This window comes from Ascaphus truei, chromosome 3, assembly GCF_040206685.1.
Source record: "Ascaphus truei isolate aAscTru1 chromosome 3, aAscTru1.hap1, whole genome shotgun sequence".
Taxonomy (NCBI): Eukaryota; Metazoa; Chordata; class Amphibia; order Anura; family Ascaphidae; genus Ascaphus; species Ascaphus truei.
The window spans coordinates 429,498,497-429,524,095 of NC_134485.1; the positions used below are offsets into that span (position 1 = coordinate 429,498,497).

Consider the following 25,599-nt stretch of genomic DNA (forward strand, 5'->3'; position numbering starts at 1 on the left):
GCACTGATAGCCGTCGGTGGTACTTGTAAATTAGTACAAACCTCGCCTACTAAATATTAATCTCCAATTATATTTTCTTTCTCCGTCATAAACACTTTCCTTGTATTATCTGTGTCTTTTATGGCTACAGTTTGAAAGGGAAATAATGTAAGTGTGTGTACAGCCATTTTTTGTCACCTTAACATGGACAATTCATGCAAACACATGTCAAATGTTCCATAATTTGGTATGTTTTCTGCGGAAGCTGCTAAATCCTTATTCCCCGGGGGGGGGCTTCCGATTTGGCCGTGGGAATGTGTATAACCATGTCCTGCCACACGTGCAATAAGTTGTATAGTGTCATCGTTCTAAATGGAGAGAGATTAGTAGGTCTTTCTCGCTCTTTCCTTTATAAACCAGACTGGTGCTTACCTGTGGTAGTGAGAACCAGCACGTATTCAAATTGTCATATCTCGGACCATGCTTATTGACCGCAGCAAGAACCCACGCTTATAATCGCGTCAGCCTGCTTTCCTTTTCCAGGCATTTTTGCACAGATCTTTCTTGCACTCGAATGAATAGGCCCCTACGTCCCAAAAATTATTTCTATCCATGAATCTACAAATGTCACCGGTTTTCAATGAGGCATATAATCTGATGGGAGGCATATAATCTGATGGGAGGCATATAATCTGATGGGAGGCATATAATCTGATGGGAGGCATATAATCTGATGGGAGGCATATAATCTGATGGGAGGCATATAATCTGATGGGAGGCATATAATCTGATGGGAGGCATATAATCTGATGGGAAACTTGGTTACATCCAACGTTGTTGCGAGTTTAGGGAACGGCGTTATCACTCAATATTTTATGTTGATTTGATGAAGTGGGGTCAGAGCCACTGCAGTTAATGCTAATTTGTATGTGTGTGTATAGCTCCATAGCTATCATCTCTATCTCCATCTCTAGCTCTATTTCCATCATCTCTATCAGTTCTATCTTCATCTCTATTAGCTCTGTCTTCATCATCTCTATCCTGCTACATCGGTTGTTAAAACAAGAAATGTGTTCTTTAGATGCATTATTTTATTTTTTTGATGTTGTGCAAATCCACTAAGATATAAAACATTTCACCCTATATTCCAATTGTCTGGAATATATACATGGATTTAAGGCCTGAATAGTAAGTATGGTTTTCTGTGGGTGTTACTGCACAGGGAATATTATTGTATGCACACTTGCAATAAAGCCCTTTCTTATTGTAGTTGAATTCTCTGAGGGCAGAAAAGAAGAACGATGTAAAGATTCTCAATAATGAGTCCCAGAAGTTGGACGAGGGCTACCAGCTGAGAGCGGAGGTAAGACCAGGTGTTAGAGATGCTGGTCTCGCCCATGTTAAAAAAGGTGTTGACCTTAGTTTTCTGAGAACATGGAGTCCACTTTGGCTGCACTTGTCAGGAGCGTTATTCTCAAAAAAGAACAAACTCCTATTCTTGTGTCCACCTTATCATACAATAGTTGTATAAACCGGAAAGCGTCCCAGCCGTGTGCAAATGTCCCCGCTGTCCATTTTGTAAATCGTGCGGGCACATCAAATCTTTATATTGGAAGTTAAAAACAAAAAAATGCATTTTCTTCTGCGTCCATCAGAAGCCTATACCTGTGGAATGGTAGGTCCTCCCTGTAGGTAAGGCAGAAGGCTTTGGCCTCTGCAGAAGTGATTAAAGGGTTCCCTCACTGACTCCTGTTCTGTCCTTCCTAAAGGTAGGGTGGAAGGCAGACTTTCCTTTTGCTTTTCTGGGTTTTTTGTTTGGAGGGGAGGTAAGGGTTCTTTTTATGGAGGCTTTCGCAGAAGTCCTCTGAAGGAGGGAAACCTCTTGTAATCTCTCTTTGCACTGAACACCCCGTGTATTGGTATACGAGGGACCTCTTGTGGAGACTCATCGGTGCAAGCAAAGTGCTTCAGAGTTGTAGCGTGTCCTATCCGGCTCTGGGGTGGTAGTGGAAGAGAGTTAATCTCTGTGATCTCCACTTAGTTTGTGGTTCGCATGGAAGTCAGGAGTCAGGAGGTACATTTTCCAGAGCCAGAAGAGTGTGGGGCAAGCCAATCTGGGGCATGACCTAATAGCAGGAACAACAAAACAAAAAACATGCCAATAAAACCGGGCTTGCCGTTAGAGCATTGGCATCATCTGTTCAGGCTAAGATAGCCCCTTTAGCTGAAGCCATTTATGCAGTATCCTGTTTGATGGTTCAGTATTATTCGGTTCTGAGTTAGAAACCATATTTGGAAATAAAGTTCTCAATAGGATGTCCAATGGCCACCTCGACACATGGGACTATTGCAAGAAAATGTATGGCGGTTTGGGACAGGAAGATTTGTCCCTTGGAGATTATCCCCCTGACCACATAAGATTCATCCGGGGGTGGGAAAATGTGTCCAATCTTTCCACGATGTGTCCATTGATATACTCATGGAAAGTGTTAACAGATGCCAGCCAAGGATTGGGTGCTCTCCACCAATACTGATCATGCAGGGCAAATGGTAGCCTTGAGGTCCCTATCACCCAATATTTGAGCGAAGAGACCTTTTTCTGCCAATTCATTTGGGACTTCCTACTAGGTTTGGATAAAGACCTTAATCCAAGATCACTTAAAGCTGCAGTTCAGTCAATATCCTGCATGTATGTTTTTTTTTAATAAATCAGTTCTGTAGTAAGAAAAAATACTTTTAGCATTTTCTGTTTTAAAAAAACAACAACTTTGAAAGACCAATTTTCTTGTATTCTATTTTAACAGCCATTTGCTAAGGCACTGCCCCTTCGTGCCCTGGCACACCCCTTTGTCAGCCCTGCCCTCCCTCTAGCACTTGTCAGTGCAGGAGTGCTCATGAATATTCATGAGCTTCCACTGACTGACAAGCAGAATATAAACAGATCCCTTCACTAATTATGTCACCAAATTTCGACCTATCAATACATGGAGAACGAATTGACCTGCAGCTATACAGTTCTTTAGGTAATAAAGAGATTGCACACATGAAACTATTGAAGTAAAAAAATAAATTTAAAAAAAAAAAAAAGACTGAACTGCAGCTTTAAGTCCTTTGAAGGACAGCCCTTGATGTTCAATCTAGTGAACAGTTGTATCATCAAACCACCACAAGGATCAGTGATGAGAAGTTTTTGCCCACAATAGAACTTATCGCTTGTTCATAAAGTGGTATCAAGTTGAGTGCCAACCTCCCCCACTCCTGATAAATGGCCAGCTTTTACAGCTATATTTTTAGTAGCTATCATGTTGTAAAGAAGGGTAGCAGAAATCTGAGCCCCGTCATAGCATAACAAGATGGTTTACAGCAACAATTATTGACGCTTATAAGACCACAGGTCAAGAGACACAATTTCTAATACAAGCTCATTCAACTAGACTACTTTCTACTGTATGTTTTGGGCAAGAAAAGCTGACGTCGCTCCAGCTGATATTTGTAGAGCTGCTTCGTGGTCAGATACTTTTTTTGCGCTGAGCATTACAAGTTATGTCGATGCTTCGGCACATGGAGCATTTTGTAAGGGAAGTGCTGCAATTTCATTGCTCCCAATTTACGTATCGCTGTGGGATATCTCCCACACTTTAGACAAAAATAAATAGTCTCTTTTATTGGTCAGGCGAAAGTGATGGAAACCCTTTATAGCCAGTCCACCAAGGGTCAACGTCTTCTGTTCTAGGAACGATGTGTGATCCCGCCGGCATCTGCTGCTGTGATTGGACTAGAAGAGAGCATGTTATCACTCCCGGGCCAACTGTCTGTCCCACTTCAATTTCAAAATAATAATGTTGATCCTATAATGAAGTCTGTTTGTCTCATAGATTTTTATATATAATCCAGGGAATTTGTACACCATTCAATGCTGAATAGATTATTTTTTTTCCTTCGAATATATTGTTCAACTGAGCATTACACACCAAGATATGTTCTTCACTTGCAATTGTTTTTCAAACACGGTTTAGTCTAGTTTTGCTCGCTTGTTGAAAGTTCATTTTAAAAGGTGACCTTCATGGGAAGCGAAATGTTACCGTGTCACTGTAAACACACAACCTTCTTGCTGAACCCTGCACATCATATCTTTCCTGGGCTATTAACAGGAAGCTGAGGCGGATCAAAAGAAATGGACCGCCGAGATTGAATCATTGACGAAACACCAGCAGGTACTTGAGTCAGGAGTCAACAAGAGTCTGGATGAAGCCATGAAAGAGCTTCAGGAAGTGAAGCAGCAGTGAGTGACCATGTGAAAGCACCAACACCACTTTCATTAGCTTGCACCACAGCCCGTCATTTCCCACGCCCTCAGTACCTCTAGTTCTGTGGTTATGCCTCTTTAAATCACACCATGTAGCACTTCTGGCCAGTTATGTGCCTGAGGTTGTTGGAACATTAAGAGTTGAGCTATACATTCCCTTCTGATGCTTATTGTAGAAGCTGCCCGGTGTGCAGTGGGACATCTTATGGGTATAATCTAGTCCTTTCCATGTGGAGAAATCCCCTTTTCTCCCCTATACATTTTCACAAAAGGTGACACTTTAAAAGCCGATCTGCCATGTGTTTTTGGTGTATTGATGAAAGGTAAGGGCCCCGTTGGATAACATACAAGGGATATGTATAAGGTGACCCCAGGATACTTTCTTTAGAGGGTGAGCACTTGTGTTCACCGTAGCTCTCGTGTTCTTGTATTAGGCTTCAGCTTGCTGAGCACCAATCTGAGGAAGAGATGAGGCAAGTGGGAAATAAGCTGAGTCGTGTCCTGCATGCAGTTGCTACTCACATAGAAATTATAGAGGTAAGTCTTCTTGGCACGTGATGTACTTGGTCAGGCACCTTTACTGTCTCTAATTTACCTGTTATGGCTACAATTTACTCTGTGTATGGCAGGGGTCTGTGGGTCTTCCACAAGTCCCCCAAACTGTATTCGCCCCATTGTCTCAAACAGTAGTTGGGCTGCAGACAAGGATTCTGGGTACTGACGTCAAATTGAGCATGCACTGTGTATACATTGTATTCGTTCCAACCACATAATAATTGCCCAGTTTGCAACCACCACCATCTTCACAATTCAGGATCTGTATCAAAGCGCTTTGCTGTCTTGGAGCAGGTCCACTGATACTGTACTTCCTTGTCTCATTATTAGCTTTGTAATGCAACAGGCCATGTAGAAATGAATGGGAAGCAAAGTGATACGCACTGTCCTCATTTCCTTGTTATTACCCAGAATCCTTGTCGTCTGACGTTACAATGGAATGAATGAAGCCAGTTTGGGGCACCTGTGGAACAGATTCGGATACGGTGTAGGGAATACAGGGAGGGTTAGCCCAGTTTCTAGATTTTAGGTTGGAATAAAAAAAAAATTGTGTCGGGCAATGAATACCTTTTTAAAGAAAGGGAGAATGGCAAAGCCTATCAGACAATGGGTAGTGATACTGAGCAGGGTTACCTATTGGAAGTGAAATTCTCCTTTCTATGATTATCACGATTTATACATTCTACTCTGTCTAAAGCAGAGATTACATGTTTTTTACACGAGGCTTCTTAATAGCTGTGAAAGCTTTAATACATACTGGTATAAATAACAACTTTAATTCATATAGTGCTTTTCTTCCAATGGGACTGAAAATGCGTCACAATTACAGTATAGTGCATGGTACACACCACACAGGTATTTTTACGGTCTGTTTTTGGTGCATGAGGCACAGCGAGACTTGCCCAAGGTCACAAGGAGCTGAAACTGGGAATTGAACCAGGTTCCTCTGATTTACACGGTCATTGTTATCAGTCAGTGTCTTTACTCACTGAGCCGCTTCTTCTCCAAAATGCTATTTACTGTGTGTGCTCCATTAGTAGGTATCCATTAGCTGCAAAAGAACCTATACCAGCCCATTCTACAAACTGATAGCACCACATGGGATTTGCATTGATTTTTATTTCTCAACACTAGAATCAAAACGATTCTAGTGAGAAACAAATGTTCTGATGTGTTTCAGACTTCAAGTTTTAGTGAAGATATAACATGTATTTTTTATTTTATTTTCTTGGTTAGAAATATCTGGACGAGACTCTGTTGAAGGTGGAGAGACATTTTGAGGAGTTCACTCAGGAAGATTTGTTGGTTGATCTGCGAGAAGTCTTGGAGAAGTATAATAATAAGGCAGAGTCCTTGAACCCTCCCCAGAATTAGAGCTCTTCAGCCAGCAGCAGGGGGGGGGGGTTGTTCTCTGTCCTGTGCAGCACAAATCTGTCCCTTTCTTTTACCTGTGAGTTTGTACATAACACGACAAGCTGTGCGTTTGTTTTGTTTGTTTCTTTGGAGAGGCCTAGGACCAACATAAATCAAGACCTTTTTATAGGGTAAATTATTAAACCAATAGAAGTATTTTTTTTTATTATTATTACATGTTTATCATTACTCTGTTCCCAGAGTAATCGAGAGCATTTATTTTTCACAAGATACAAATGGGTAAAACCCTTTTTCTGGGTGATAGAATATAAGAGGAGACTATTACACCGATAAAGTTGTTTTGCTTTTTTTTTTTTTAATCGATGGAGTTGCGTTTTTAACCAGTCCCAACTTCCAGATGTATTTGACGCTCGGCAAGGCACGAATATGCGCGTTTCGCAGCTCGTGCCGGCATTGACTTGCATATCTCCCGGTAAAACTGGCCGTAATGTGAAATCGTGCAGGGGCGTCTGCTACATATCTACTTGTCCGAAAGCAATAAGAGGTGGGACACACACACACACACACACACACACACACTTCTACTTGCTGCCAATCATTTCATGACCATTTTTGCCTTCTCTACAAAGGCACAAAGTGATCATTTGTATATTACACTGCAAAAGCTCACATTGTGTGTCTTTTCTATGTGTTTGTAAATGGCAGCACTGCAAATAAGGTACACCTCTTTCATATTCTGTTAAATCTGTGTTCCTCCCAGTCTGCAAATGATGTGTTTGTGTAATATATTAGCCTTTGTAAAATTAAAGTTGTTGTTTTTTACCTAGATTCTGGATTTACAACCTTTTTTATTGCATAAGGGAACTCCTCTGTGCAACATAAGCTCACGGTCAATGCTGGGGCTATTAATATGCCTCTGTTCCGGTGAGGAGAGGCAATTCAGCGGGCACCACGAAGCAGGAGAAAAAAGTTGCTGAAGCTGGACTGTGCTGTATAACAATTCCTTTAATAAAGCATGGTTAAAAAGAGGGTGGACGCATACCCCTGCGCCTCTAACGCGTTTCACCCAGAGATTGGGCTTTTTCAAAGAGTAACATTACCCGTGTGCATGCCACTGATATACCGGAAGTAAACCGGATGTGACGTCATCCAGCCAATGGGCTGTAAGTATGTCGCGAGCGGCATGATGGGATACCAAGCTCACTGCCTGACGGCGCTCACACGGAGTAAACCAGATGTGACGCCATCCAGCCAATGAGTCTATGGCATGCCGCAAGCTGCATGATGAGATACTGAGTCCCGGCTGGATGACAATCGCGCGGCACCCATAGGCATCAGTGTCATGCGCAGTTGGGACTGAGACGTTAAAAACAAAAATAGTAAAGAAGATTTAAGCAATCTACATGTTAAATAAAGTATGACAATACAATTCATAGTGTTAATAAAGTACAAAAGATTTGAAAACATACATTTCATGGAATATATATATATATATTGTTGTAGAAAGCAAAATAATAAGAGCAATAATGATTAAAAACAAGTAATGGCAAAAGGTAATGGGCATTTCCAATATCTAATTGTTAATATTCCAATGATATTAAGACATACACTTAGTACATTTGTGTTATAATTAGTACAGTTTGTTAGTATCATTGTTCAATCAAATGGTAATCAATTGCAATTAGAGAATTTGGAGATATAATGACATCAGTGCGATTTATGCAATATAACCAGACTAACAAAACATTACATGATTCAGCGTAATATTAATAATCAAATTCATCATTGTTGATAATAGAATGCACTAGTGTGGACATTGCAGATCTCGTTTGATGAAGGGAAGTGGAAGGGTGGAAGGAAGGAGAAGGGGGGAAAAAAGGGGAGGGTGGTGAGAGGGGAAAGGGAAGGAAGGGGAGGGGAAAAGAGAATGGGAAGGAGAAAAAAAGGGGGGGAAGAGGGAGGGGGGGAGGGGGAAAGAGGTGGGGGGAGAGGGGGAAGGGAGAAGGAAAAAGGGGGAAGGGGAGGGGAGGGAGGGGGACATTGAATTAGTATATTATCAAAATATATTGTAATCATGTATAAACATATGGACTCGAGTAAGTGAGCAAAAACATGCTGGTAGGCAACTCTTCATTAGTCACAAAATCTGAGGACCAAATATAGAGTATATTAACATATCAAGAGTATATCGAACATTAGAACTTGAAGTTGCATGGAGACGGGGGTGATTTTATATATATATAAAATATATTTCTTCCCCCTAACATGTTAATAATAGTCATTAAGTAAAAGAGTGTGTTGATGGGCCACATGGGCGAACTACAAAAGATGGGACACTTATTATACAGGGTTCCCTGTGGCAAGAGGCAAACATTCTATAAAAAGTGTTTTATCTCCCAGTCCACATTGATACCTCTAGGTGTCATGGTATCTAGTGTGAAGATCCAGAACATCTCTTTTTGATTGAGAATGTTCTGGCGATCTCCACGTCGGACTGGGAGTGGAATGTGTTCTAGACCACTGAAAGTAAGATGGTCTAACTTTCCTTTGGGACATTCCATAAAGTGTCGTGCCACAGGGAACCTCTGATCTTTGTTCTTGATACTTCTAATGTGTTCCATTATTCGAAGTTTTAATGGCCGTATGGTTCGCCCTATGTAGCCCATGCCACAACCGCATGTCAAGAGATATACCACATAGTTGGTATTACACGTGATAAAACTCCTCAATTTGGTTTTGTTTTTGTTTATCTTTGACTGAATTGTTTTGATTGGTTTTGCATAAGTACAGACTTTACAAAAGCCACACTTGAAGAAGCCTACCGGAGGAGCAAAACCCTTGGTTTTCGTATGTGGTTTTGTATACATGCTTGGTGATATATAGTTGGAGATGGTCTTAGCTTTTTTAAACACAAATTTAGGTAACTTTTCAATATGTGGCTTGAGTTTACTGTCCAATGACAAGATGTTCCAGTGTTTAGATATAATGGAGCGGATGTTATTTGCTTGGCGACTATGTTGTGTGATAAAATAGAGTGGCATTGATTCTTTTTTACAATCTATTTTAATCTTTTTCTTCAACAATTTAGTACGTGGAATTTGAAACGCATATTCGAAAGCCTCCTGTAAGTCCATAAGGGAACTCCTCTGTGCAACATAAGCTCACGGTCAATGCTGGGGCTATTAATATGCCTCATTTATCTCATGGCTTTGGCCTCTGCCTGCCACCATTATGCTGTATTTCCATGTGCACTTAACACGCATATATAAATATGTATGTGTACACACTGTATTGGCCCAATTCTAAGGCAATGATTTTTCTAAATAAAGTTAAGTTGAGAAATACATACTCCTTAGTTATGCCTCGCCCACTTTGTGAGCCAATCAGGCTGTATGAGGTGGGAGAGTAAAATGGAGGCAGCTCCATGTGGGGGGCCCGAGGCAGCCATGTTGCTTGTGGCAGGAAGGTCATACCGAGACACTGTGCACAGAAACTGTTTTCTTATCAGCGGTTTCTAAAATTAGAGTGTTGCCTTGTTTTGCGGGTCGCCCTATATTCGGGCAAATCGTGTGTGTGTGTGTGTGTGTGTGTGTGTGTGTGTGTGTGTGTGTGTGTGTGTGTGTGTGTGTGTGTGTGTGTGTGTGTGTGTGTGTGTGTGTGTGTGTGTTCAATCTCTCAAACACATTATAGGGCGACCCCAACAGTAAGGCAACACTCATTTTTAGAAGCAGCTGGAAACAAAACGGTTTATATGCACATGAAATACTGGCCCCTTTTATTTTTCGTCGTGGCTTGCAGAAAAATTGCTACATTTTCATGAACATTTTTAGCAATTTTAGTTCTGTCACAGACAGTTACATTTTTAAGAATTTGATACTCTAATAAATATTCTTTGGAGTCGGTAACGGCGTGATGACCTCAATTGCATATTTACAAAATGGTGTCTAGCGAAGAAAATACGCACGTTTATAAAGTGCTTAAGAGAGCAAGAATTATGTCCAAACTGCTTACATAAAGTGTTTCCTGATAAAAGATGGTTGGATAGGATTGCTGAAAAAACAAATTAATTAAACAAGGTATCATGAGCGGGAGCAGCTGGATCAGCGCGTTAACGATTTCTGCAATCAGACAGTGGCGTTCTCATCTCCAGGCGTGCGGTTTAGCAGGAGGAGGGGATTTTGAACACCCTTTGAACTGTCCTTTACTATAAAGTTTGATGTCAATCTTGGTGTATTAGAGTAGATTAGTTTAACACATTTACGAACTACGAAGGAAAAACTCCTATTTCTCATTTAATGAACATGAACCGCCCACTCTGTACATGGTACTTGTTGAAATAATAGTGACATAAATTTAGTTAACATCAGTTGATGGTCTACATTGTGCTTGTTATATAGTGTTCATTTCTATCACAGACCTACAATTGTACACATTTTCATGAGGATCGAATGAGAAATATAGAAGATATGAAAAATGAATGGGGTCCCCTATTTGCTGAACACTGTGTATATAACCACACCACATTTGTAAGGGAACCCCAACTGTGATGGTTCATGGTCCGTAATGGGGAACCTGGTAGAGGTATCTCACTGCCATCTTCCTGCCTCCTTGTATGCCGCATGTTGCCACCCTTCTCTTCAAGTGCTAAGAGAGGGGTGCATGTGATGGGAAATAGCAGCAATGTGGTTGGAGATGCCATGTAAACCAAACAATGTAGTGATGAAACTAGAAGGAATGAAAGAGGTAGGGTAGGGGGGGGGGGGTTGATTTGGAGGGGAGAGGATGATGGTCCTGAAGAAGAATGGAGTGGGACACAGAGAGGGGAGATATACTTACACAGAGAGTTAGTTAGAGGAGGATAAGGGCTGGTAGGTGGTTGAGAGAGAAGAGTGCTGAGGGAGAGATCGACAGGCGCAGAGTGACGGGGGAGAGAGGAAAACAAAGAGACTAAGTGAAAGGATGGGAATGAAGGCTAATAAATGAAGAGCGAGCATCAAGGCTGGGCACAGTTGAGTAAATCTGGACCTGAACTCTTAGGCTAAGGCCCCGCTCCCAGAGTCTGCTCGCCCGCACTGCATACAGGCGGGGCGCTGACATACACAGACCGCGATATGCGGTCTGTGGGGAGCCGGAGTGGGAGGATTGACAGGGAGGGGGGGCGTGGCTTGAGCGGAGGGACCCGCTACTCTCTCCCCCCCCCTCCCTCCACGGACTCGGGCTGGAGCTGCTGAGGGTAAGCAACACACACAACACAGGCACTCATATATATATATACACACACACACAGGCACACACACACACACACACACACAGACAGAGGCAGGCACTCACGCACTCAGGCACACACACAGACAGGCACTCACCTGCTTTCACTCCACACTCCTCCCCGCTCCCCGAAGCCTCTCCTCCCGAAGCCTCCCCTCCTCATTGGCTCACAGCCACACCACGTGACGCGTCAACGCTAGACATCACCATTTTCTTGTGTCTCCTAGCGGCTGACGCGCCACAGCGTGTAGTGCTCTGTGCCGCCAGCGGGGACCGGGACCGGCTCGCGAGGATTCCCCTGCTGGTGGGGAACTCGCGACATGGCCGCCCGCGCCAACGAGCGCAGCGGGACCGAGGCCTTACTAAGCTCAGGCTGAGATTTAGGCCAGCGATTCACCAACATAAATAACGTGTAGGGCCTCTTGCCACTAGGTGCTGCTGCTGCTGCTGCTGCAAGCAGTTTGTTCATTTATAAATTAATTTAACAGGAAAGGTAGCTGGAGAAACGTGAATCTTCATGTCATGAATGTCCGGGGATTCAAAGCAGGGAAACAGAACGAGATAACAATCCACAGCTACAGAGACTATGCACGATCTGCCACGGTGCTGACAAGACTTGTATCTTCTGATAATCTCCTGCAAACTAAGGGAGTGAGAGTAATGGTAAAAGGATGATGTATATTCACTGCCTTGATTAAACCTGAGGACAGGAAGCAGAGATCGTGAGGATGACCTTAAATGGGAAGTACTTGGTTTTGTGGAAATTAGTCAGATATTTAATTAACTGGGTAACATACAGATGTAGCCGCGGTTATTGCTCTCGCTGGTGCGCTGCAGTGGGACCAACCGCCATTATAACTGCATCAGACACCCACGAAAAAGGGACAGGCCTACCGTGCTATCGTACCCCATGTTGGGCGCCAGCAGACACGATAACACATGCTACATGTGCATCCAGGTCATTCTTGTCAATCAAGAAGGGAAAAATAAATGAGGGCTAATTACTTGAACCCCATTCCTGCAATTCGTTCATCGCAGGTATCGAACTTGTTAATTTAGAGTTACACGTTGCAATGATAGGGGGTACGTTACGTGTCAGAACAAAACGGCGTGTAGCATGTCCAGTTTACTAAAGGCTGTGGCCAGGGTGGGAGAGCGCTCGCAGGCGCTCGATCTCCGTGCCGTTAGGCGTTTCAAGGCCAGCCAGTTGTGCGCATGAGGGGGCGTGTCGGGGGGCGCGGCCTTCACGTCACAGAGCTGGTTCGCCCTCATTGGGCGAACGGCTCACGTGACGTATTAGCAAGCAGCCAAATTTGGTTGTCTCGCCAAGCAGGTAAGCGCCACACATGCGCAGGCGCTTGCTTATGCTGGCCACACACATTGCATCAATGTGTTTCATCGCGGCCAGCGTGAGCCCGCCCGCTCAGCGGCACCCTGGCTGAGGCCTAAGGCTGCGCTTATAGTGCCGGCGGCGTCACGTCAAAACAAATGCATTGCCGCCGTCGCGTGCGCTTATAGTAAGCACGACGGCTTGGTCGCGATCGCTGGAATTCATCTCAATTTGATTTTTCCAGCGACCGTAGCCTGACGTCGCGTCGCTGTCACTATAAGCGCAGCCTTAGCAGGCCGGAGCTGCACCGGAGTTGAGGATTGGCAATGTTTGTTGCGCAAGGCGGCTGCTGGTCTTTTTGGGTTACAATAGGAACGTGGTAAAGAAGAGGTTAAGTGTCAGAGTCTCTAAGCCTGCGCGGTGCACACAGGAGTAAGATGAGCTGTCCTGTCTCCGTGCCCAGGGGGAGAGCGTGTTATTTTTAACTCCAGAAACTTGGTCTTCTCTCCTGTTACACACCGAGCCGCCACACGTCCCATGTTAGCTCGTCAAAGAGAGGAGAAGATTCGGTGAATTAGGGCGAGAACGCTGGCTTTGCGCAACTAAAGGTAAGGGGTTTGACATCACAAGGGAGGGTTTCCAAGCTATAGTTTTGCAGCCGGTGAAAATGATAACTATACCCCATGCGTTTCTCCAAACTTGTGTCCTTCAGGGACGAAAGGGGAAACCAATTAAAAGTGCGGTGCAGTGAGGCCAAGATAAGAATGGGGGTTATTTAAATTCAGTATATAAATAAGAGATGCTCCGATATGCGGTAGGTTGCAAGTTGAAAGAAGGCTCCAGAATTACAAAGAAGTACAAGAGAATATGTAGTATGTAGGTCTTGGTCTATAGTACAATATATTGTTTACATTTTACATATAGTAGATTAGGGGCTATATTAACTAAAGTCTCCAAGGTGCAAAATTGGGGTAAAAAGTGCAGATCAGTGGGATTTTATTACTGTAACAAATCTGGTGCGTTTTTTGTTTGGTTTTGTCCAAGTTTTACAGATTTTAGTAAATAACCGCGCAAGACTGAAAGGCGTCAGCACAGTTCAACCTATGTTAAATTTTAATTGGATGATATATTTATTGTATATTAACAGTTATATTGATCAAGAGGAAGGCAAACAAAAGACCCAAGGCATAGGTTCAGTTGTACATACATAGATAAAACTATATGTGCATACAAACATGCATACATATACACACACACCACACACCACACACACACACCACACACACACACCGACTAGTCACTCTCACAACAAACTGCTATTTAGCCTTTTTCCCAAGTAAGGTGCCAGGTGTCCAGTATTGAACTGGACTGTCCTGTATTTGGACACACTGTCCAGTAAAAAAAATTGAGGTAATAGAGACAGAGACAAAAAACCCAAACATTCATGTGTCTTAAACACAAAGAAAGACAACAGCGCAAACGCACATAGTGAAGTTTGTAAAAATATAGTGTATATTAATAGGGTATTATATCTGCGTACATCAGATTAGTTGGTTTACAGCATTTCATGTGCAATACATGAGTTACCAGTCGTCGCACTGGTAACTCATGTATTGCACATGAAATGCTGTAAACCAACTAATCTGATGTATGCAGATATAATACCCTATTAATATACACTATATTTTTACAAACTTCACTATGTGCGTTTGCGCTGTTGTCTTTCTTTGTGTTTCAGTTGCCTAGGGGGTCTTTATCCCTATCAATATAGCTGCAGACCACCAATAAAGGTTGTACACATTTTTTTATATTTAACACAAGGTGGTGAAGGGTATAACAGTAGAATTAGTAATTTGCGCACTTTATCTGTTCTGTTATTCACGTGTCAGGCTGAGTCCATGGTGCCTTCTCCCGTGCGGAGGCGAGCTGAGGGAAAGCGGGTGCTTTCCTTGGCCTTGGTCCAAGCGCCGTCTAGGGGCGTGTCGGGGGGAGGGGGGGGCCTGTGGCATCACGGAGGTGGTTCGCCCTCACGTGACCGGCCCTGCGCTCACTTGAGCGCTTGTATTTAAAATGCGAGCCCCTGCTAAAGCCGCTCTCATTGCGGCTGCAGGGGCTCACTGCCGAGCGTGAGCGCGCCTCAGCACGGGTCAGCACGGGTCACCTTAGACAGTTCTGCAACCCTGCCTTTCACCATTATCACCTAGCATTCCACTGCAGCAAGGGATTCTGGGAAATGAAATGCAAATGACATACTGTGCCACCTTTTGCCTGAAATCCAAATCTAAATCTAATCTAATAGAGATGACTTCCAGCGATCCCGACCAAGCCGTCGTTCTGGCGCGTCGCGCTTACTATAAGCGCACGCGACGGCGGAAATGCATTTGTTTCGACGTGACGTTGCATCGCTATAAGCGCAGCGCATCGTAAGGCTGCGTCCATGGTATGGACGACCGCGGGCGGAGGCAGGAGGGGGCGCGCGATGCGCGAGAAATCAGTTTAAAAAAGCGATAGGGCGGTCATGTGAGCGGTTCCCCCAATGAGGGCGAACCAGCTCCGTGATGTCACTGGGAACGCCCCCCACGACCCGAATACTATGGCCAGGGAAAGCACCCGCTTTCCCTCAGCCTCTGCCGTAGTGGGGAGAGCCGCGCTAAGAGGGGGGTCCCGCGAAAACACCCAATCAGCGCGAAGCAGCGTCATGACGTAGACGTCGGCGCTTCGCAAGCTATTGGCCCAGCAACGTCACTGCCCCACCTCCCCCCCGCCCCCCGATCGCACACGCTGGCTCGCCTGCCAGTCCATGGAATCGCTCCCAGGCGAGCCTCAGCGTCCCCCTCTATGGACGTAGCCTTAGACATGTGAATGTGCTTACAAGTGATCTTTTTATTTGCTATACGGTGGATGTTTCTTGTCGCCTTTTTCACCCACCATAACGTGTGTGATATATTTGGGTGTACAATACAATATGCGAGCTCCGAGTCCTGTTGCACAACTCCTACACTTGAAACACTTTGAAGAACCTGTGCAGATCCCTCCCAGCTGGAAGGGTCAGACTGGCTACTAATGTATTGGTTCCTGTGGCCTTGGCAGCGGACACGAGAGGTTATCTCAGTGTATGTATGAATGAGCCAAGAAGAAGCCCCAAGGTCATCCAACGCTAAGGACATACGAGCAAACAAACAAATATAAGCCCTTTAAGAAGCGCTGACCTACACACAAATATAAATAAGTGCAAATGGTGATACCAAAAATAGAGTGATTAACAATATGAATGAATCAAGCAGCCTAAAGGAACAAAAAAACCAGACTATTCCAAATCTGTCAAGGCAAAGTAAAAATACAAATTAAATGTCCCTGGCACTGTGACAAAGTCCAAGATACCGTGAACCAATAAGGCAGTCTCTAGTGCAGGCTTCCTTAGGTGGATTGATGGTCTTGACAATTGGGTTCCAGACGGGGAAGGTGTCCTTTAGGTGATATTCCACTGCTTCTGAAATCACAAAAAAACAGGGCACGCCGATTGCGTAGTTCGTTTTGTCAACCTATCCCTATCTAGAGCCACAGAATCCTACTTACAGGATATAGGCTTGTAAATTCAGTGGAGAGAATCTGTAACGCACTTCCCATCTCCTCAGAACCTCTCACGGACCCCTCGTGGTCTGGTCTGTGGAGTCCCCCTCAGTCGGCAATGGCGTGGATACAGGTGTTGATACACGTGATGCACTCCAACGCTCCCACAGATTAAAGGGGGGGGGGGAAATGAACCAAAACTAGTGTGATACCGTACAGAAATGTAATGACAGTTAAAAAGGATTAAAATCACACATAATTGGGGGATAACAATTACCGCACACGGATGCCGTCCGCAACCTGAACAGCTCCTAGATCGACAGAGGGGAGGATCGCCGCGCGCTACACTCGATACCGGAAATTCGAGTGACGTCAGCGGAACAGCAACAAGAACTCTCCTCACGTCAGGAACTATGGATGCCTGGACGGTCCAAAACACTAAGCTCCTCCTCCCTACGCGTTTCGTGACTCGTGGTCACTTCCTCAGGGGATAATGGAGCTTAGTGGTCAGGATACTTATAGGCAAACCCTAAGTGGAAAGACCTTCCTACAAGGAAAGGGGCTAGGGATTGAGGCTATACCATACATGCGTCCGCAATTAAAATAATTAATAAGCAAATGGGGTCAAAATCTTGGTAAAACATCCGCAATCACCTAGTTGCCATGGATTGCATATAAATACATTGGGTATAAAATCTCTAGGTTAAAACATTGCCAAATAATATAACATACACATTCACCTAAATACCATAAATGCATATAGATAATAAATACATTGGATTATACAGTGATTGCTCTAAAGGTTTAAAAAAAGGAGATTGACAATACAGGATACAAATATAGCTAAAAGGAACTGAACACTAAAAATGTATCTGTCATGTCCCGGATATAGACGCCAGCTGACCAATATTGCCTAAACAGTGACATAGAATTAGGAGTCTTGCAGAAAGGCCGCTAGGTCGAAATCGATATTAAGGCCATGGGGGGACAATGTTTTAAGCACATATATCCAGTAACTCTCCCGTTTGGATACCAAGTTAAGCCTGTCTCCCCCACGCCAACTACCTTTAGGATTATCGATTACTATATATAACAGGCCCTCCGGGTTCTGCCATGGTGTATTTTAAAATGATTAGAGACACTGTGAGTCTCGAGGCCCCTCTTGATATTATAGACGTGTTCCGCGAACCGTCTTTTGAGGGGTCTCCCTGTCCGGCCTACATATTGCAGGCCACATGGACATTCTATTAAATACACACAAAAATTGGTCCTGCAATTAATAAAAGTTCTAATGTCAAAATTTACTCCTGTTACATTGGATTTAAAAGTTTTGGTCTTAATACTATGCTTACATCCAATGCAATTGGTACATGTATAGTAGCCTTTTAGATTATTTAGCCATGTTACATGGCGATCTCTGAGACCATCAATGGGACAGCTGGGAGCTAGGGAGGATTTTAAATTCCTGGCCCTTCTATAAAAAATTTTGGGTTTGTTAGGAAGAATTGTTTTGAGGGCCTGGTCTCTTAGGAGAATGCCCCAATGTTTATTTAGGGTCTTAGATATAACCGGGGCCAGACCACTATATTGAGTGATAAAAAAAGGGAACTGGTCTTGTATTTTGGATGTAGAAGAAGCCCCAAGGTCATCCAACGCTAAGGACATACAACTGAACGAAGAAGCCTGCAGACGAGGTCAATAGTAATATGATAAATCCCTGGGTCAAAACAGAATAAATAACACACAAAGGAAACATAAATAACACAGTTCCTGTTGGGTTTTTCTCCGTACGCGGCTCCACTTTGCACCATGTATCAGACCTGCTTTGAGATGACCTCTCTCTGTCCTATAAAATCTTACCCACCCCTTTTCATAATGGGAAGGGCCAGCAACCGATAGCAAAGAGTGGCCGAGAGGGAATGACGGGGCGAGGGATGCCGGTCTCCCGACATCAATGCAAAATGGGGATTCCACAGTCGACATAATTGCATTTTGGGATGGCCCAGTTAAAGCAGCAGTCCAAGCTGCCGTTCCCCCCCCCCCCTTTAATATGTGCATCAATACAATGCACACAGTGATAAGTAATTAGCTAAGCTGCTGATCGATCCGTTCTCCTGTGATCGATCGGCGAAGATTCGGCTCGGGGGTTCACTAAATGGCTGTCAGTGCAACAGAAGAGGACCAAAGATGCAAAGTTCTTTGGGGAAGATCATGTGACCAGGCAGTCACTAGATACAATTGGTGCACTGCTAGAGAGAGGGCAGGTCTCAAAAAGGGGAGTGCCAGAGCCTGTTTCAGAAGAGGAAGGGGATGTGACACTGCAAATGGTTGCTATAGAAACAAATACTTGTTACATTATAATACAATAGAAATATCATTCAGAGTTGTTTTTTAAAAAATGCTACAGGTATTTTCTCATAGTACAGCACTGATTTATTTTTAAAAAAAAACACACATGTAGGATTATTGCTTGGTCTGCAGCTTTAAATTCCTTTTTTGGGCCCTGATGGGTTTAAAAAGATTGGGATTCGCTGGCATAAAAGCGAATTACAATACAGCGTCGGTTTTATAGCTTTCCCTTCCTCCCCAGAGGCTCGACATCCGAATATTACTCGGCTGGTTTTGTCAGTCATTAAACACAATGGTGAGGTGCAGTGGATTGGGTAGAACGCAGAACAAGGCAGCTATGTAATTACAGCAGTAATGTGTGATGGGAACGGCTGTAGTAACACTTGGGGAGATGTCACTATGAAGAGAGCATAGAAGTCTCTTTTTGATGCACTTCACCATTTTCTGTTGGTGTCAAATGTAAGAGTTTCCAATAAGTGACGGTAATTGTTACCCAGAAAAGTTTACACCACTTCAGACTATATGGATAAAAAAGTGATGCGGCGTTTGAAACATCTCGTTGAATGATGTAGAAACAGCCGTGTTAGTCCATTTGTGATACTGCGGAGTAACTGAGTACTACAGTATTAGGTGATACCTTTTTTTAGTTGGGCTAACTATTGATATTTTAAGACAAGCTTCCAAGAGTGTCCCTCCCCTCCTCAGGTCAGTATTGCAGACCCGAGGAAGGGAGTAGAGCTGTTGAAAGCTTGTCTTAAAATATCAATTGTTAGTAGTCCAAACATCTCATTATAATCTGTGCATCATGTCATTCCTACGGACCGGTCCCTAAATTGCGAGCTGGTTCCCAGGGAAACGTGGAGCGAACGCCTCCAGGTGAAAATGATGCAATTTGTTGCAATTTTGCTCCAAATTTGCTTTGACAAATCCTTTAAAGGTCAGGGGTTCTCAACTCCAGTCCTCAAGACCCCCCCCCCCCCCAACAGGTCCGGTTTTCAGGATATTCCCTGCTTCAGCACAGGTGGCTGAATCGGTCCCTGCTTCAGCCAAGGTGGCTCAATTGGTCCCTGCTTCAGCACAGGTGGTCCAATTGGGCCACCTGTTCTGAAGCTGGGATATCCTGAAATCCTGACCCTGGGGGCGTGGGGGGGGGGGGGCGGGGCGCTTGAAGACTGAAGTGGGGAACCCCCGTCCTTAGTTTTCTCACCCCTAAATTCCATCCGCATCCCACAATATAAAACGAAGATACGTTACTACATTTACAATGCTGGTGTAACAAAAAACAGGACTGGTGTACATATTCAACCAAACACGAGTGCATCTTCAAGATGTTTCCGTACTGAATAACAAAATAGCCGAGCCTGGTTTTGATGCAAATTGTTATTTTTTATATACATATTTCTATCGCCACATTATAACATGCTAATTGGATAACCACAAGCGAATCATTTCGTTATAGCGTTTTCGGTGAAGGATTTTACAGTAGGTTAATAATTATTTTCTGTCATTTCCTGAAATAGCTGATGTTTTTATTTTTCTTGTCCCAGTGATAACGATGGCAGCATAATTAATATACTCCATACAACAAAGAAAAAAAGATCTCGGTATCACTGGCTGTAAATGCCATGGTGAGTATACTTCTAATATGCTTTATAGTTCTTATATCATTTACTTGTCTTTGATGCTTTATTTTATTTATTTGTATATACAATGTGTTACCAGGAAGTAATACAGTGAGAGTTACCGCTCGTTTTAAAGTATGTCCTGGGCACAGAGTTATAATGACAATACATGGTTACATTAGGTGAACAGGGTTATACATGATACTGTATATGAAGATGTAGCCCTTTTTGTGCACCGGCTGACCCACCCAATATCACATTGGCCCCTCGTGGTCTAACCGGTCCCTTTCCCTGCAACACACCTGCTCTAAGGGACTACTGGTACTGCATAACCTGTGTGGCTCCAGGAGATCTGAGCCTCCGCTAGCTGGGAGCCTGGGGAAACCCTTACCCTTACTTGGTGCAGCGCCTCCACTTACCCAGGATCCCCCGTGAGGAAAGATAGCCCTGAGTAAGAAATACAATAACACTTATAGATAAACAATACTAACTCTTTACTTAACACACATATAACACATTACATAACATAACCATAACCAGATGCTCTACCCGCATCACATCAACCCAATGTCTGGTGTACCCCACCCAGTGTCCTGTGATCACCCCACACCCAATGTCTCGTAACTCCTACGGAGGTCGTGGGTGACTGCGCAGTCACTATTTAAGCTAGGGCCCAGTTGGTGCACTTAGAATATGGAAGATACCTTCCGAGCACTCCGATGCTCGGGACCGCAACACACTTTCTTCTAAAAGGGTCAGACGTCCGTCTGATCCTATTCCAGGTACTCTGCCGGTGGACCCCAGCGAGGGTCCCACCGCTCAACGGGAACTGCAACCGGACCACGGCAACACCAACCGCGTGGGAACAGCAACCGCCGCTATCCCTAGCACTAACCACTGCTAGAGCGACAGCAACCCTAACCTAGGGCCTGTCCCTGAAGAACCGCAACCTGGGATGGCTTGAGGAAAACTCCTAGGGCCTGTGGACAATAACCGCCCCCCTTCCCCTAGCTACCCAGTCTCAACTGTATCTGCTAATCCTAGCAGCCTAACACACCTGCAGCCAACATTCAGCTTACACTGTCAGCCTGCAGGGATTCACACCGTGCACACACACTGCTCGCACTGCGCACAGCACATGCAGCGACACACACCCAGACAGCTGCAATCACACACAGCCACCTGGATCCCGCAGCAATCCCACTGCTAGCACACTGTGCCTCTTTGACAGTGCCCACAGCACTCCCCGCTGTGGCACTACCAAACCAGCACTTCCCACACTCAAGGGTCACCTCCCTAGCTAAGGCGTCCCTCCTCAGTCTAAGGCGTCCCTCTTCAGTTACCCCCTACCCTTACCCGGGAATTGGGGCCTGCCTGGGGATCTAGGGAGAACCCTTACCTGATGCAGGAGCCACGAGCTCCCTGCACCCTTCCTACTCCTTCCTCTGCTCCTTCCTGACTGCTGTTGCAAAGCCCGGGAAATGTATCTCTTTTCCCGGGCTGAGCTTCCTTCAGCCCTATTGGCCACTAGGGAGCACCTGACCTCTGCCTCCCTAAGCCTCCTGGGAATTGTAGTTCCCAGGGGCTGCCTAATGCATTGGGGCCGCGTGCGCGCTTCCCTCGCGCATGCGCGAACCCCTAATGGCCGCCTCAACCTTCCTATCCTCTTCCCTACTCTCGCGCGACCTCTCCCTAGCCCTGGAGTCCTATCGCGCGCTGGCCGCCTCCTGCGCATGCGCGAACCTACGCGCAATGGCGGCGCACTCTCTCCTAGCCGCCGAGCCGGTGGCAACGCGATCGCGGCCCTAGCGACGGCCCGATCGCGTCCCCGGCAACCAGCCTGCACCGCTCCCTGCAATGGCCCCCACCCTCGCGTTCTCCCGGCGGGTCCACCGCTGCCTCCGGCGGCACCCACGACCACCCGGTAAGCGCGGAGGGAGGTCAGGGAGCCAAATTTTACCTCGGGGCTACATTCTCCCCTTCGCAGAATCCCAACGCCCTCGCTTGGGTAGCAGCCATACATGTTGTTATATAATGGAAAATGCATTGTAAACAGTACATTATACACAAGCAATTTCCCATTTGTACCCAACATCATCCCCGCATGGATACCCGAGGCCAGCTGAGTTTCAGAGTGGAGTGCCCCTAACAGACTGGGTGAGGGTATCCCACCTTGACTCCTGCGAGTCTTTTGGAGTTCAAAACTGGTCCCTTGCACCAACCCACCTTCTCCCCCTCGCAGAAAAAAATGTACGGGGTCCTGGGTATTGACCCTTTCCGGTTCCTCCGGTCTCGTCTCACGGGAGACAGGGAGGCTCAGTCTCTTTCCTCGATCCACCACATGGCGAACATAGCGCTCCATTGCGCACCTGGGAGAGGCCACAACTACCAGAGCGGTCTCAACAGAGTCTTTGTCCGCTCCAACAATCCCTTTAACGGTGACTTCTTCCGCGGACGGCACCACTTCTTCGGGTAGGCCCGGGTCTTGAGAAGGCCAAGTTTGGAGACTCCTCGCGCAGGAGTATGTGTCGCTCCGGTCCGCTACACCGGATACCTTCATGAGGTCGGATTCGTTCCACGATCCGCAGAGATCTTCTGGGGGAGACACTTCCACCAGGACGCGATGGCGGGGTGAGCCCATCGCCCGGGTGACCCTACCTCTGGAGTCACCAGGCTCCACGATCACCGGGGAGCCCACGCCCGACACCCCTGGGGCAGTCAACTTACCCCCGTCGTTGTCGGCAGGTACTGATCCCAAGCCTGGGACCGCTGGTACCTCGATGGTAGGCCGGACTGGCCGTTGCAGGGCACACGGGCCCACATCCTGGTCTGTATCAGTTGAGGTGGTCGCCTCGGTGACCTCACTGGAGTGGTCCGCCGACAGGCGCATCACCACGCTCGGTTGGTCGCTGGACTCATCACACAAGGGCAGGGGTATAAACACCTTACCCTGGCCTTCCGGAATCTGTTGTTCTGGTCTCGGTGGTTCCTGCTCGGGAACCGGGTCTGGAACCGACATCTGGGGTTCCGACATCTGGAGCTCCGCCTTCAGCGGCTCCGGCTCAGCATCTAGAAAGTCCATTGGGGCACACGGCCCCTCCACCACCTCCATCACTGAAGTGGACAAACCAGTAGCGGCTTCGCCCACCTCGGTAGCACCATCAGGCGCCGCTTTCTCCGCAGGTTCCGCCATCAGAGGTTCTGGCTCTTCCATTGGCACGTCCTCTTTGAGAGGGTCTGCAACAGTGGTCTGGACACACGGGTCCTCGGCGGCCTCTGGAAGTGGAACAAACTGGGGACACGCATCACTTACTTCAGGAGAGAGGTCCGGCTCCTCCTCTTCTTCATCGGCTGGTTCCGCCGCCTTGGGCCGGACAGGCTTTAGGAACCAGGCCCCGCAACACTCACATTGGGGCTCCCATGCCAGTGCCTCCCTCCGATTACAGCCACATTTGAGGCTCCAACACTGGGTAAATGTCTCTCCATCCACCTCAGTTGACCTGAAACCTAACTGTAACTGAGATGGTTCAAGTCCATCTTTAAGGGCTCCACTCAGGCAGGGGCACATTAGCATGGTGACCTCCATTCCTGGCAAATTCCAGGGCTCATACACATCCGGGTGTAACCCCTGGCAGTCTCTCTCATCCTCGGGGATGGAACACTCCATTTCTGCAACAAAGTCCTCTGCCGCTGGCGGTTTGGGTTGCAGGAACTGCGCCGCACAGTCAGGACACTTAGGCCCTTGGGTCAGCTCACCAACGGCACACTCACATTCATTCAGACAGCCGTGCAGGCATTCTTCCCCGTCTACCACGGTCATCGTGAGGGCGACGGCTAACTCAGGGGACCCGTCCGCCCAGCCACCAGTCGCTTTCCAGTCTCTTAATGCACACGGGCACACCACCATTGACAAGTCTAAATGGGGGGCCCGTACGACTCTATACAGCCAAGGGTGCTTTTCTCGGCATCCCTTGCTTTCCTTAGGGGGAACAGAATTGGCTGATTTCTGCTCACGACACTCCCTCCCCCTGGTGGACTCTAGAGGAGGGGCAGCACAGTCTTTTGGGGAATGTTGCAAACTCTGTTCTGAGTCACTCACAGTGTGGGGGCGGGGCTCGGGTTTTCCCGCCAGTCCTGGATAACTGTTGGCAACATTTTCCCGCGCGGCCGGGAACTTAGCACGTGGCTTCCTCCTCCTTGAGGGCTTCCCCATGGCGGAACAAAAATAGGACACAAATTTAGAAAAACATGTACAGGGCACCCCAGGTCTGATCTCTCAGCAGCGCCTCCAAATGTAGCCCTTTTTGTGCACCGGCTGACCCACCCAATATCACATTGGCCCCTCGTGGTCTAACCGGTCCCTTTCCCTGCAACACACCTGCTCTAAGGGACTACTGGTACTGCATAACCTGTGTGGCTCCAGGAGATCTGAGCCTCCGCTAGCTGGGAGCCTGGGGAAACCCTTACCCTTACTTGGTGCAGCGCCTCCACTTACCCAGGATCCCCCGTGAGGAAAGATAGCCCTGAGTAAGAAATACAATAACACTTATAGATAAACAATACTAACTCTTTACTTAACACACATATAACACATTACATAACATAACCATAACCAGATGCTCTACCCGCATCACATCAACCCAATGTCTGGTGTACCCCACCCAGTGTCCTGTGATCACCCCACACCCAATGTCTCGTAACTCCTACGGAGGTCGTGGGTGACTGCGCAGTCACTATTTAAGCTAGGGCCCAGTTGGTGCACTTAGAATATGGAAGATACCTTCCGAGCACTCCGATGCTCGGGACCGCAACACACTTTCTTCTAAAAGGGTCAGACGTCCGTCTGATCCTATTCCAGGTACTCTGCCGGTGGACCCCAGCGAGGGTCCCACCGCTCAACGGGAACTGCAACCGGACCACGGCAACACCAACCGCGTGGGAACAGCAACCGCCGCTATCCCTAGCACTAACCACTGCTAGAGCGACAGCAACCCTAACCTAGGGCCTGTCCCTGAAGAACCGCAACCTGGGATGGCTTGAGGAAAACTCCTAGGGCCTGTGGACAATAACCGCCCCCCTTCCCCTAGCTACCCAGTCTCAACTGTATCTGCTAATCCTAGCAGCCTAACACACCTGCAGCCAACATTCAGCTTACACTGTCAGCCTGCAGGGATTCACACCGTGCACACACACTGCTCGCACTGCGCACAGCACATGCAGCGACACACACCCAGACAGCTGCAATCACA

At 46.3% G+C, this 25,599-nt stretch overlaps 2 protein-coding genes across 4 annotated transcripts in view; both read left to right on the forward strand.

Moving 5' to 3' along the window:
- The window catches only part of NDC80 (NDC80 kinetochore complex component), a 29,768-nt gene extending 22,726 nt beyond the window's left edge, over positions 1-7,042 (forward strand). For all 3 annotated transcript variants that reach the window (XM_075592875.1, XM_075592876.1, XM_075592877.1), the window contains exons 14-17: positions 1,250-1,342; positions 4,131-4,261; positions 4,720-4,822; positions 6,077-7,042. In XM_075592875.1, the coding sequence (XP_075448990.1) occupies positions 1,250-1,342; positions 4,131-4,261; positions 4,720-4,822; positions 6,077-6,214 (465 nt within the window). In that variant the 3' untranslated portion in view covers positions 6,215-7,042. The remainder of the gene's footprint in view (positions 1-1,249; positions 1,343-4,130; positions 4,262-4,719; positions 4,823-6,076) is intronic.
- Positions 7,043-13,297: 6,255 nt separating this feature from the next.
- FBXO40 (F-box protein 40) overlaps positions 13,298-25,599 on the forward strand; it is a 42,113-nt gene continuing 29,811 nt past the window's right edge. Inside the window, exons 1-2 of the mRNA XM_075592881.1 lie at positions 13,298-13,417; positions 20,276-20,356. Coding sequence (XP_075448996.1) covers positions 20,354-20,356 — 3 coding nt within the window. The 5' untranslated portion in view covers positions 13,298-13,417; positions 20,276-20,353. The remainder of the gene's footprint in view (positions 13,418-20,275; positions 20,357-25,599) is intronic.